This window comes from Pholcus phalangioides, unplaced genomic scaffold, assembly GCF_987345545.1.
Source record: "Pholcus phalangioides strain wild (caught in Gottingen) unplaced genomic scaffold, Ppha-v1.0 ptg000042l_1, whole genome shotgun sequence".
Classification (NCBI taxonomy): Eukaryota; Metazoa; Arthropoda; class Arachnida; order Araneae; family Pholcidae; genus Pholcus; species Pholcus phalangioides.
The window spans coordinates 18,641,876-18,654,747 of record NW_028301628.1 but is presented as its reverse complement, the minus strand read 5'-3'; the positions used below and the strand labels follow the sequence as shown (position 1 = coordinate 18,654,747).

Genomic DNA, 12,872 nt, shown 5'->3' with positions numbered 1-12,872 from the left:
ATTTTCTTGACCCACTCATTCTTCGAATTCACTGCCCACAAATTCTATAAGCCTTTCGTCAGCATAGAACTGCTAAGCAAATAAAAAAATAAAAAAACTGACATGAAATTTTTTTGCTCTCGGCGGGGGAGGAGGGGGAGGGGCAAGGAACATATACTCAATATATGTATAAGATTTCAACTTGTTTGCCCATTTCTATTGTAACTTTTGAATTTTTGTAATCGTCAGGATTGGAGGGGAATTGCCCCCGGCCCCTCACCTCCCAAATGACGGACCCGGATCGGCCCCCTCCACCTCCTCTTTAATCCGTCGGTGTCTGGTACCCATATTTGAAAAACGTGTTTGCACATTAAAAATAATAGTTTTGTGTGTACTTCGTTGTCACCCTCACTTCTAACTACTACTGAACCTTATATGCACCTCGTCCATAATCCTTTGCGGAATTTGTAATGAATTCGTACATGTTGGAATGTGTGTGTGCTTGTGTAGTGAACGTGACACGAAGTTTGTTTCTGTGTAATGCTTATTGTGTGTAGTGCTTCCATCTGCCATCAATTTTTCTAACTATGAGTGAAGTGTAATGATTGAATAATTGTGCTGTTGCTCTCTCTGTGGCGAGACTTAATCTGACTTTCAACTGCACTACACAATGATGGGTGAGGGTGGTATTTATTCACACCGACTTGGTTTAAACTATAGTCACTGTTTTAGGATAGGAGATCCACACGGATTGCAAAAGTCAGGTTTTTAAAAAGTCCGTGTCGATCTCCTCTCCAAAAATTGTGACTATTGTTTAAACTAGAGATAGGACGAATATATTCGGCTGCTATTCGGTATTCGGCCCTTTTGCCGAATATTCGGTTCGATAGAATAATGCTTAGGTATTCGTATCCCTTTCTGTGAAAGGGCTTATTTTCAGGGTGAATTTCTCGTATAAGTAAAACAAGAACTGAAAATCCTAATGCAATTACACAAGTTCACTAACTGAAGGATGTACCTAGACAAGAAATGTATTGAGCTAATGAAAGGGGAAAGGGGGGGGGGGGCAAAGGACATATATAAAGAGGCAAAATAAGTTGTGAATTTTATGATGCATTACTAGTTCACAATAAATAATGGTTGACATTTTCTTGATTAGATGTAAAATTGTGACGAGTGTTGAAAAATTAATTGATCCTTTAAGTAATATTAAAATGCGATACATCGTCGTTAAATTTTATTGCCTCAGAATCACGGCAATAAAAATCTTCCAATTACCAGTTTATAATATGTATTCAAATGAATTGCATTATTAACATTTGTTATCAATCATCTGAAATTACCAATAATTTTATTTTCAATTAAAAACACAAATTTTATTCATAATTATGATGAATTGATATTCGGTATTTGGCCAAATCACTATTCGTTCCATCCCTAATTTAAACCATGTCGGTGAATAAAGAGGACAACCCCGAGTGCGTAAGATCATTTGTTATTCTTCCTGAGAATATAGGCGGTTAAAGTGTGATCCCCACACTTTCTTTTACAGTCGACTTCGTGATAGGGTGGTGTGGTGCTAGTACACAAACTTGAAGACTTATTCACAGTACCAAGGTTTCGGTGAATTTGTCTCAATCTAGACTCTGTAGGTATCTTAAACTTTTATCCACATAGCATGTATTTTGAGATATAAACGTTGAAAGTTTAACCCATTTTCGTGACGTCTTTCGATCTTAACGGCTATTTGCACACTACATAGCTAAAAAGATAGAGAAAGTATTAAATTAGCGTTCGGTTAATTTCACTAAAGTTTCAGAAAACGAAAGAAAAAGAAGAACGTATGGGCACACACATCCGTGTGGGCATCATACGCGCGTTATTCTTCAATGTAATTTTTATCCCATTGTCCCAATGACGACGTCTTAATTGGATTCACTGTAAATAAGAAGGCATGTGTTGCGGTATAATTTTCTTCTCGACTCCCTTGTTAGCAATTATCTCTTTCAGATTTCGAGCCGAATCTCAAAATCGATTGATTGCGAGAAGATCCGATTTTCTTTCGATTCACTTAACTAAGTTATTAGAGGTCAATTATGATGTATTTCTTTTTTTTTTCTTGATATGTTTCAGTGTTCCGCAAGAGGGAGCTTCCATCAGAACCGCCGATTCCTCACTTCGGATTCTCAAAGGTAATCAACAAACGCTTTTTTTTAAATTCACAATTACTTTCATTTGTTTCGATTCATCGTGAAAGACAAGAGAAAGATGCTTTATAGCCGTTTATTACGAGATATCACGATTAATAAGAGCATTTCTAAAACCCATCTTCAGGGGAGAATGCGAGAGAAGAGGGGATGTTGAAGCAGAGGACTGGGCTAGGCTAGGGCTTCTCAAAGCGTGCGTCTCGGCTCCTAGGGGCGTTGCGACGAGTTTGAGATATCGATTTGTGTTTCTGTTTATGATTTGAAGTGATTCTGTTATTAGTGAAAATATCTATTAAACTATTCTGGGGAGTCGCGGTGTCAAAAGTTTGAGAACCATTGGCTTAGCCATTTAGTGACCCTCTACTATATCTGTATGAATGTTCTCACAAGAACTCCAGTCTAAAGGCACGGACCTTGTATATATATAAGTTTTTGTCCTATAATTTTTTCTTTTGTTTTTTTCCGACTGTAATTCGATTATCTGTTGTTGGAGTGATGAATAAATAAATAAATAAATAACTTTATTTGAAAAATCGATTGGGGCTCCTCTGGCTGCCGTGCCAGTGGAAAAAAACCGTGATCTAGGACAATAGGTCTGAATATATTGTCTTCCGCGGCTTCCATGCCCTATTGAACATGTCTCCGCGGCTCCCCAGAATAGTCTAGCAAAGAACCGCTTCATGGTCCTGAATAGGCACAATTTATTAAGGACAGCTCACCACGGATTCCCTGAAAATGGTTAGCGGCACTCAGCTTGAGAACCACTGGTCCAGGGCATAAATGGATACAGACTCCTCGAACGGTGTAAGGGCAAACCACTGAAGGCGTGAAAAGTGATCGGGGAGGGGGCCGAATGCTCACCTCTGCCTATGTTAATAATACATTTTTTCCCCAGAAAAGGGATGATCGTCACCTCTTTGTATCTGCCTAAGGTCTAGAGAAGAGCACTGTGCGCGCACGTGTGTATTTATTAATAAAGCTTAAGGCTTATATCTTTGTCAAAACTTTGTCAAAAAAAACTAATTAAATTGATGGAATTTTAAACTACGTCTTTTTTAAAGTCACAGTTTTAGGAAAATACACGTAGTGAATAATGTGTTGATCCCGTTTTACGGTTCCCAGTTTACAATACTCCGGCTCTGGTTGGAAGAAGTCTGCTCGAATGGGAACGAAGATTTATCAGAGTCAAGCTTGAAAGCCTCTAAGAACGTATCTATAAGCAGGAAAAGGGTAGGAAAAAAAGAAAAACAGTGTCAAAGGCGTAGGAGGTGGCCATTGATCTGCCTGAGCAGGCATCTCATCATCACACTGGGTCAAGTGCCTCTCGTGAGACACCACCACCAGCCGATAATATAGCCCGCTAGCTGAACGGCATTTGATCCCTGGCACTAGAATTAGAACGACCTTTCACACGAGAGACAACGGTTGTGTCCACCACTACTGTCCATCCAACCATCCATCCAGCAGAACCCCCTCGTTCATTCTTTATCCGTGCTTAGACTTAGGTTCGTGCTCCTCCAACTACACATATAAGCTATTGTTTTTCATCGGTCAGAGAAAGAACAAACGGAGGCCGAGTCATTAAGTAGGGGTGTATGTGAAAATGTTACGCTCCTGTTGTTGGTCAAGCGGGGTGGAGGGGATATCGATACTACGAATAAAATAGAACCGAATAAGAGTGGTCCTTTTTCTTTCTTTTGTATCGGACTTACCACTACCACTGCTTCTTAAAGATGAGCGCCACTGTCAAAAGGATCAACAACGACAAAATGGAGAATTTATTCTCGGCGAATATAAATGGCGTTATAACTCAAGTCCTTTTATATTGTCCTCCGATCATGTAAGTCACCCGCTTTTCTCTTTCCCACGCTCATTCACTACTAGGCCACAATTCTATCTCCTTCCTTCTTTCTTCTTCTACTTTAATTTGATGGCCTCAGGTGAATATACCTATATTTATACATGTACAGGTATATGTGCATATGTATAGACAAATGAATGAACTCTGACCAATGGATGGATATTGCAGATTTAGCAGTTTGTTCGGCCTTGACAGTCATCAAATGCGACCTGGTGAAAAATGGCGATTATAAAAAAAACAAAACTAACAGTCGGAATTTTTCCAAATTTTTTCCACAGATGATGACCACAATGGGAAATAATATCTTGAAAACTTAATCGAGAGAAATTCGCGATACTTCTTTAGAAATTTCTTTTTTCGATTATCGCTGCAATGCAATTTTGAAAAAAAAACTGTAAGGCTACCCCGCTCTTCTTACGTCACTTACCTTATTTTCATATGCTCATGGCTAAGGGTCATTTCTGGAAACTTCTGGAATAATTCGACGTGGTTGTTGTTTTCCATGAAGCTCGATTCTTGAAGATGGGAGGAGGTAAAATGCTATCTCTTGTAGAAAAAAGTAAGATCCTCGTTTTTCAAAAATATAGATTCGTTTCTCGAGAAATTTTGGATAGAATATTCAAATATAGAATGGATAGAATATGTCAAAGGCCTGGATTACACTATAAAAGTTTTGTAAAAGTGCTTTTATAAAACTTGAAAAATTCAACCATTAAGCTGATCGGTTACATCCGAACAAATGCATTCGGTTTAATAGTTGGATTCTTCAAGTTTTATAAAAGCACTTCTACAAAACTTTTATAGTGTAATCCCGGCCTTAAGACACTGCTTAACAATTTATTGAAGAACAGCGAATTTTTTATTCTGAGTATAAAAGTGTGGTCAAGCCGTCTTCTTCAACAGATTAGGAGATGAGAATATAGCAATAATTCGATATATCAACCAAAAAAAATTCTTTCAGAAAAAAATTGCGAACGTTTTAGAACTCCCTCGGACCGCAAAAATGGCCACAATAAAGTTTTAGGAAGTCCGCATACAGTGTGTTCGAAAAAAAAAATCTTTGCTGACTACTTCTTACAAACACACGAAGTGATGAGATTGGAATTCGCTAAAAATAAATTAACTTTAAAAGGAAAAAACGTTTGAAGTTATATAAGTTATAGTCTGAAAAAAGCATTTTATCGTTCATCCATTTTAAAATTAAGTACTTTTAGCGGACCCCAATCTCATCACTGTGTGTTCTCGTAAGAGGTCGTCAGGGAAGCCTTTTTTTCTAACACGCGACATCCTGATCTTCTATTGTGGACATTTCTACTGGTGTGAGAGAGTTTTAAAATGTTCGCAATTTTCTCTGAAGAGATTTTTTTTTTCTGTTCACATCTTGAATTATTGCTATTCTCCTTTGCCAATCTTTTAAAGAAGACGGCCTAAGGCTCGAATTGCGATGTAGAAGTTTGACAAAAGGTCTTTTACAAAACTTTAAAAAAAAAAACCAACCGATAAGCCTATTGGTTACATTTTCTGGAATGTAACCGATGAGGTTATTTGGTTGTAGTTTTCAAGTTTTTAAAAGATCTTTCTTCAAACTTTTATAGTGTAATCTCGACCCTAAACATGTTAATACTCTATCCAATTTCTCGAGAAACTAATCTCATTTTCAAAACGAGGATCTTACTTTTCTTTATGGCCGGTATATATAACACTATATATCCCGGCTATATATACCCTATAACAGTTTTAGATAGCCCTTTTATAAAACTTTAGAAATGCAACCAATTAGGTTATCGATTGCATTTGCTCGAATGTAACCAATAGCCTTATTGGTTGCATTTTTAAATTTCTATAAATGAACTTTTATCAAACTTTTATAGTGTAATCCCGGCCTATAAGAGAGAGCCATTTTTTTGCCTCGTCCCATCTTTACGAATCGAGCTTCGCGGAAAACAACTACGTCGAATTATACGAGAAGCTCCCAGAAATTATCCTTAGCCGTTGTGGTGGTCGAGTGGTTATAGTGACGGACTCGCGATGCGAGGAACCGGGTTCGAACCCCACAGTGGTGGTCGGCTGTAGTTGGTTTTCTGTGGTTCCCAACTTCAAGGCGCAAATGCGAGCCGATCTCCCCGTTAAAAAGTCTCGCCACAGAGAGCAACAGTCCTACAACGATAAATCATTCAATCATAACACTTCACTCATAGTTAGAAAAACTGGTGGCAGATGGCAGCACTACACATAACAACCATTACACAGAAACAAACTTTACGTCAGGTTGCACTACACGTACACGCACACGCACATTCCCGCATGTACCGATTCGTTTGGGGTTCCGCGGGGGGGGGGGGGGTGTGGTGTAGTAGTAGGTCAGGCCACCAAAAAATGGCTCGGGGATCCATGATGTTCTTAAGTCAGCCACCTCGTTGGGCAATTTGCCTGCTGTGGCGTTGTATTTGTATTTGTAAAGACTATACAAATAAGGTAAGTGATGTGAGAAAAGAAGAGTAGCCTATAATATAGGTTTCTTCCGATTGCATTACACTCAAAATCGAGAAAAGAAGTATTGCGAATTTTTCGAATATACATATAAATTTTCGAGACATTATTTTCCCCATCGTAGTCATCTTGGAAAAAAAACTGGAAAAATTCTCTGACGGTCACTTTATTTTTAAACACCATTTTTCATCTGGTCCTATAATTTCTTCCATCACTGTACGTGAATTTCGTATCTAGGAATAAGAGTTAATTGGTCTTATAAAGGTGTCCAGAGGTTCAGTCTTCAGTTTCTTTAGTTTCATCCAAAGCGGAGATAAAATTCGAGGATTAATTCTCCCTCGGTATCCTTTATATAGTGGGAGATTTCCGAATTTTTTTTACTGTTGCGGCATTCTTGGAATTTCAAATATCAAGTAGCACACGAAGCTCTTCGATGGCAGCCTTTATTACAGTGACACGCTGGTTGGGAATCACATTCCTTTTATGACGTTCGATACCAAAATAAAAAATTGATTTTCCCTCCAAAAATCTTATTGTGACCTGGCGAGGGAAAATAATTTTAAACAGGACGGTCCGTCAGAAATCCTGGGCGGGGGAGGGGGGGGGCTGCTTAGGGGACCTACTCTGTATGTGCAGTAGTGCACGCAAGAGTTTCTCAAGGGAGGGGATGGGGTTCATCAATTTACTTCCCAGGGATATTTTTTGTTCGCTTTTACTGGAAAAAAAACACGTTGATCGCGGCTCGGTTTTTGGGGGAGTTCATACGTACGCCAGTATGTATGTTATATAGTCAAATCCCGTTATAACAAACTCCAAGGGACTGCAGAAATCACGTTGTTGTAACAAAATTTCGTTACAAAGGAATTTCCGATTTTACGAATTTTATTTCGTTCTAGCAGAATTCGATCTTAAGAAAGAAATTACGTACTTACTTCCTAGATAATAAAAAAATTGAGTTAAATTTCAAAAATAACTCAAAACAACTCAAATCAATCAGGCATTGAAGTTTTTTTCTGATAAGTTTTACTTCACCTATTTAAGGCGAATAATCCGTATTTATTTATTTGTATAAGTAGTGGAAGCCAATGAAAAAACAAATTTCTCTATAGTATACGTTTACTCAAACGGGTGCGATGCTTGAAAGATTTCGCATCTAAAAGCACATGCAAATTCCCAAGTCTTTTCTCATATGAATGAGCTACTACTAAACCCCGCATTCGTCCATATTCCTCTGCGGAACTTCTAACGAATTGCTCATGTGAGTGAGCTGGTAATTGGCACATTTCGGGAATGAATATCCTGAAACTATGTATGTGTTTCTCTGGAAAATGCCTTTAACGATGTCCTGTGAAGACTGCTCTACATTCACATCTTTACATGAGAATTTAAGACAAAGTTCAGTCTTTTTTCCATGCGATCCTATAACTGCTGTTTGAATTTGAAATTCCAACTTGTCCGATTTTGCAAAAATGTTCAAAGAGTCCACGGACATTCGCCACATTGTTGTTATTTACTCCAACATCAACTTCAGAAAAGATTGTAAGTTGTTTTTCTTTAATCGAAACTGTTTCTTTTCGAGGCCACGCATTTTGAACCAGAAGAAATATGAAACATTCGTAACGCACTAAAGCTAACCACAGATTTTATTTGTTTTTCACGCACCGTATATTGTGTGGTTAAAATTTCTTCCGCACAAACCGTAGACGTTCTTCGCCAACAGTTCATCCAATTAATTCTCTGAAACCGATTTTACGTCATCTTTTTTTGGAACGTTCTGTAGCTACTCTTTTGTTAATTTTCAGAAACTTGCTATTAAATTCGTTATAACGAATTTTTCACTTCGTAGCATCGCAATTCGCAATACATTGCTCTTATGTAAACTTATTCAAGGATTATAAAAGTTTTCGTTACAACGAGGTTTTCGCTATAACGGTATTCTTTAAAACGGGATTCGACTGAAGTACAGTCGTAGTAGTACGTATGATGATCGAAAAAGTATGTTCGAAATACGATTGTTTTAAAAGTTTTCTAACTTCGACGTACGAATGAATGCGAGCCGGTCTTCCGCTTGGAATAGCCTCTCCGCAGAGAGCAGGCAGACTTTCAACTTGATACTTACGTGACATGAAAATTCAAGCATTTACCATCTTCACTTCGAAATATGGAAGACAGACTGACAGCACCAGTATAACACAAAACAAGCATAACCCTGACAACATAAATATGTTAGGGACACACTCACGTATAATCAGAATACACATTCCCGTATGTACCGATTGATTAGAAATTTTGCAGTGGAACGTATACGAGTTGCTATAGAAAACGTAGTTATTTTCCATACCATTACAGTGTATGCGTGTATTTACGCTTGCGTACTTACATCGAATTTCATACCTAAAATTTATTTGCCGTTGAAAACATTGCACTTTATTTCAGCCGGATGAATCAGGGATCACGTAAAGTCAAAATTTTCCCTATAATTTCTGTCTACTTAAACGAAAAATAATGCCGTGAATTTTTGACAATTTAGTTCTCGAACCCTCCCCACTTCGATTCCAATATTTTCCATAAAGACGGATTTATTCATTAAACGGGGTTTTCCTTTAATTCCCCGAGATGGAAAAGCCTACTAATGAAGGGAGTTTTGCATTGTAATATGCAGGGTGTGCCATGAATTCATAAATAGTTTAAAAATTCAAGGAATCGGTGCATTTGAATGTGGTGTGCAAAAAAGTTATTATTACGAGAATGAGTTTTTTTTTTTGGGTATGGGAAAAAAAATTCAGTTTAAATTGGTGTCGATAGAGAGCGCTGCAGAAAATCAAATGGTACGAATTTTATCTTATTTAGAGCCGTAAAACGTACTCCACAGTTCTCTGAAGTGGGGCAGAGGAACTTATATCTAGCAAACCCTGTACATGACCAATGTATTTTGTGGCCCGGTGTAGTCTCACCCTGTGTCTCTGCGTATGCCCTGCTCTGAGTACCTCTGACTAATCGTATGGCTTTGTGACTCACTAATTTTTCTGTTGATTTTTTTTTCCCAAGTGTAAAATTACTACCGTGTAAAAATGTGAAAAAACGTGTAAATCGCATGAGAGTAGGCTGGTAATGGTCAATCGGGCTTTGACTTGGGGGTTGGGATGCTGCTAACAATTAGCGCCCTCTCTCCCACCGAAATAAAAAATTTTGGGTTAGTAAAATAATATTTATCGTTTCCTTATAATGGAAACCTCGTACATATCATTATTATTATTTTTTTCGAAAATTACTTTTTGACAGTTTTAGACTTAAAACATCATATCTTATCTATTAGAGCTTTTGGGGTAAAAAAATCGCCAACGATCTCTCTATTGAGAAAAAAATGAACTCCTTTGTGTGTTATTCAATGGCACGTCTTTTTTTGCCCTTCCCGTGAAGTTGGGAATTTTTTATGACCGAGGTTTACATAATAGGTAAGGACATTATGCTCTTTAAATTAAAAATGCTCTTTAAAAAAAAAAAAAAACGACCTGGGCAAATCGAACCCAAACCTGATGATAACAGGAATGAAGATTAGTGTCTTGGTCATCCACTAAGGGAACCAAGGATACCATGTGATACGTGATTGTCGCTCGATATTTCCATGATGTAATCCTATTTTTTCTGAAACATATTCCCCCCCCCCCCTTTCCCCCGGACTCCTTAGGGAACCCGTTGTGGTCTCCGTACCATCGTTTGAAAATCATCTTTGGAAGTATCCACCTGTGTTTGCAAATTTTCAGGAACGTCATGAAATTGGCTTTTGTTTTTGTTGTTGTTGTTTTTGGCGCTTTGCTTTGGTCACCTTGTTCCCACGGAGGTGAGGAATGGGAATTGCAAAAGAGGAGTTGTGTTTCCAACTTATTTTTTAGTGTGGACCAATTTTATGGCGATTTCTTTTTTCTTTTTTTATTGTATCGTGGAGTAGTAACAATCTTTGAATCAAACAATACCGCATCCGCTCAAGAATCAAGCGAGATACAATACAGCCATGTACAGAGAGAGAAATAATGTAATGGACGGCGTTTTCTTCCTGTTTCATCGGCAACAAAGGAATATTACGGATATGATGTGGTGGAAAATCCCTGCACTTGTTTTACGACGTTTCTTTTGATGCTGATTCAGCAAGACTGTTGTTTTCACAAAATGAATTACTACCTTCATTGTCGTCTGATTCACCGTCCGTCCGTCCTCCTTCTTCTTACCAATCCGAGTGGACTTTCGACAAAAAAAAAATTATGTGTTTGTTATTTCCCCCTTTTTTCATTCACAAGACGTCATGCCCATTCATTTTTTTGCCTTGTTAAAGAAGAAAAAACAACCCCCCCCCTCTCTCTCTCCTAATGATATACCAATGCGATGACCTCAAATTTGAGTTAGTTCAACAGAACAAGCTGATAACAGTTTGCGCAGAATCATTTTAATTATTTTTTGGGGGTGCTCATTCTTATACACGTATTTCATGAATGTACAGAGTCAGGGCCGTAACTATGAATTTTGTTAGGGAGGTTGGAGTTGCAAACATGATTTTGCTTCCACCCCCCCCCCCCATCAATGATTTTTATAATAGTATTTTTGTTCACTCCTGAAATTTTCCGCCCGGAGCAGTTGCCTCCTTTGCTTCCTTCCCCTCTAGTTTCGGCCCTGTACACGGTGATTATAATCTAAGTGGCTGTTCAGAGTGGTTGTCTTGAGTAGTGGCCTCAATCTGAGGACAAATGGCTCTCTTGTGGTCTTGGGTATTCTAATAGGTACCACGAGTGAAAATCAAGTTGAAAGGGGAGACCTGACAGATGATTAAGGGAAACACAGAGAGCTGTGAAAACAAGGCCGTAGCGGGCCTCCTCGGGGCTCCGGGGAAGACTTTTTTCTTGGGGGCCCCTTGAAAGGGTTATTATTATGCAAAATAAGTGCACATTTTTGTGGGGCCCCATTCTGGGGCAGTGCTCCGGTCATCCCAGCCTAGTTACGGGCCTGCGTGAAAAAGAAAATCATTCGTGAACAAATAAAAGCTTTCATTCTTCACCTAAGAAATAAAACTCATAAAAACTCAGTTGGAAAACGCATATTTTCAATATCTAGCAGAACTATCTACAGAGTCAGGGCCATGTTAACTTAACCCATGATGGGGAGGGGGCATCCGGCATTATCCCTGAGAGACCCTGCATGATGAGATTTGGTGCCATGGCTTTCGATTACTGAACAACATTGAACTGCTTAGGTACACGGGAGCATGCCAACTTCCCCCTCCCAAAACCTGCAGCCGGGCCCTAGGCTAGGGCATATTTTTTAACGCCCGAGTGGCGCAGTGGTAAGATGCTCGTCTTCAACAATGAAGGTTAGAGAAGTGGTTGAATTGTTCAAGAATGTGTCAGGTAGGGCCTCAGAAAAATCACTTGGCCCGGGAGCCTATGATGCTCTTAAGACGGCACTGGGTCATGACCCCCCACGGAAGCGGGGCTGAAAGAGTTCCAGCCCCGGGTGATTGGGACAACTATCATAACTTACAACTATCATAACTTACAACTATCATAACTTACAACTATCATAACTTACAACTATCATAACTTACAACTATCATAACTTACAACTATCATAACTTTTTTGTTCCTTCATAATAACTTTCTTATAAATTCACTGTAGAAGGGCTCGTAAATAGTCTGGCTTGAGAGCCCACCAAAGATCCCAACCTAGAGGCCCTGCTCCAGAATGGACCTCCTGTGTGACCGGAAGACCCCAGCGAGCTAAATTGATGGAAAAAGATTTGCATGTGAGAGGTCCGGAGCAAGTGTACATCACTTGAGGGCCCGTCGCTTACGTAAACGATAATGCATAGTAGGTTCTCTCTCTCTGCACCTGTTTCTAAGTAACTATTTACTCTAGAAGTATATTTTAGAGGCTCTACCTGTTTCTACTGTCAAAAAAGAGTATTTCATCTGTTTGTCGTTAAGTTTGCGTGAAATTCCTCGAAGGGCTGTCCATGGAAAACGTCACCTGATGTTTTCCCATGTACAGGGTGTCCGGACTAAAGGTATCCAAAAGTAATAACTTATACTTAGAGAAATAGATGTGCTTAATAATAATAAAAGCGTCGTGTTTTCGATAGCGAATAACTCCAATAGCGAATAATTTCCACCAAGATCGCGCGCGCGTGTGCTGTCAATGGTTGCTTTGAGACGCTTTTCACAGCAGTCGCGCGCTGACTGCCAATCAGCATGTGGATGCAACGACGCAAGGCTCGATGCATGCTCTGACTAGCTGAATTGAAATCTGAAGAATTTTATACGTGTACGAACTGAGTGGAATGTGGAGCC

General features: G+C 39.0%; 1 protein-coding gene across 1 annotated transcript in view; it reads left to right on the top strand.

Annotated features, from left to right (window-relative positions):
* Window positions 1-12,872, top strand: part of dysf (neuronal PAS domain protein dysfusion) — a 123,594-nt gene that overhangs the window by 76,037 nt on the left and 34,685 nt on the right. Inside the window, exon 3 of the mRNA XM_089254957.1 lies at window positions 2,113-2,171. Coding sequence (XP_089111083.1) covers window positions 2,113-2,171 — 59 coding nt within the window. The remainder of the gene's footprint in view (window positions 1-2,112; window positions 2,172-12,872) is intronic.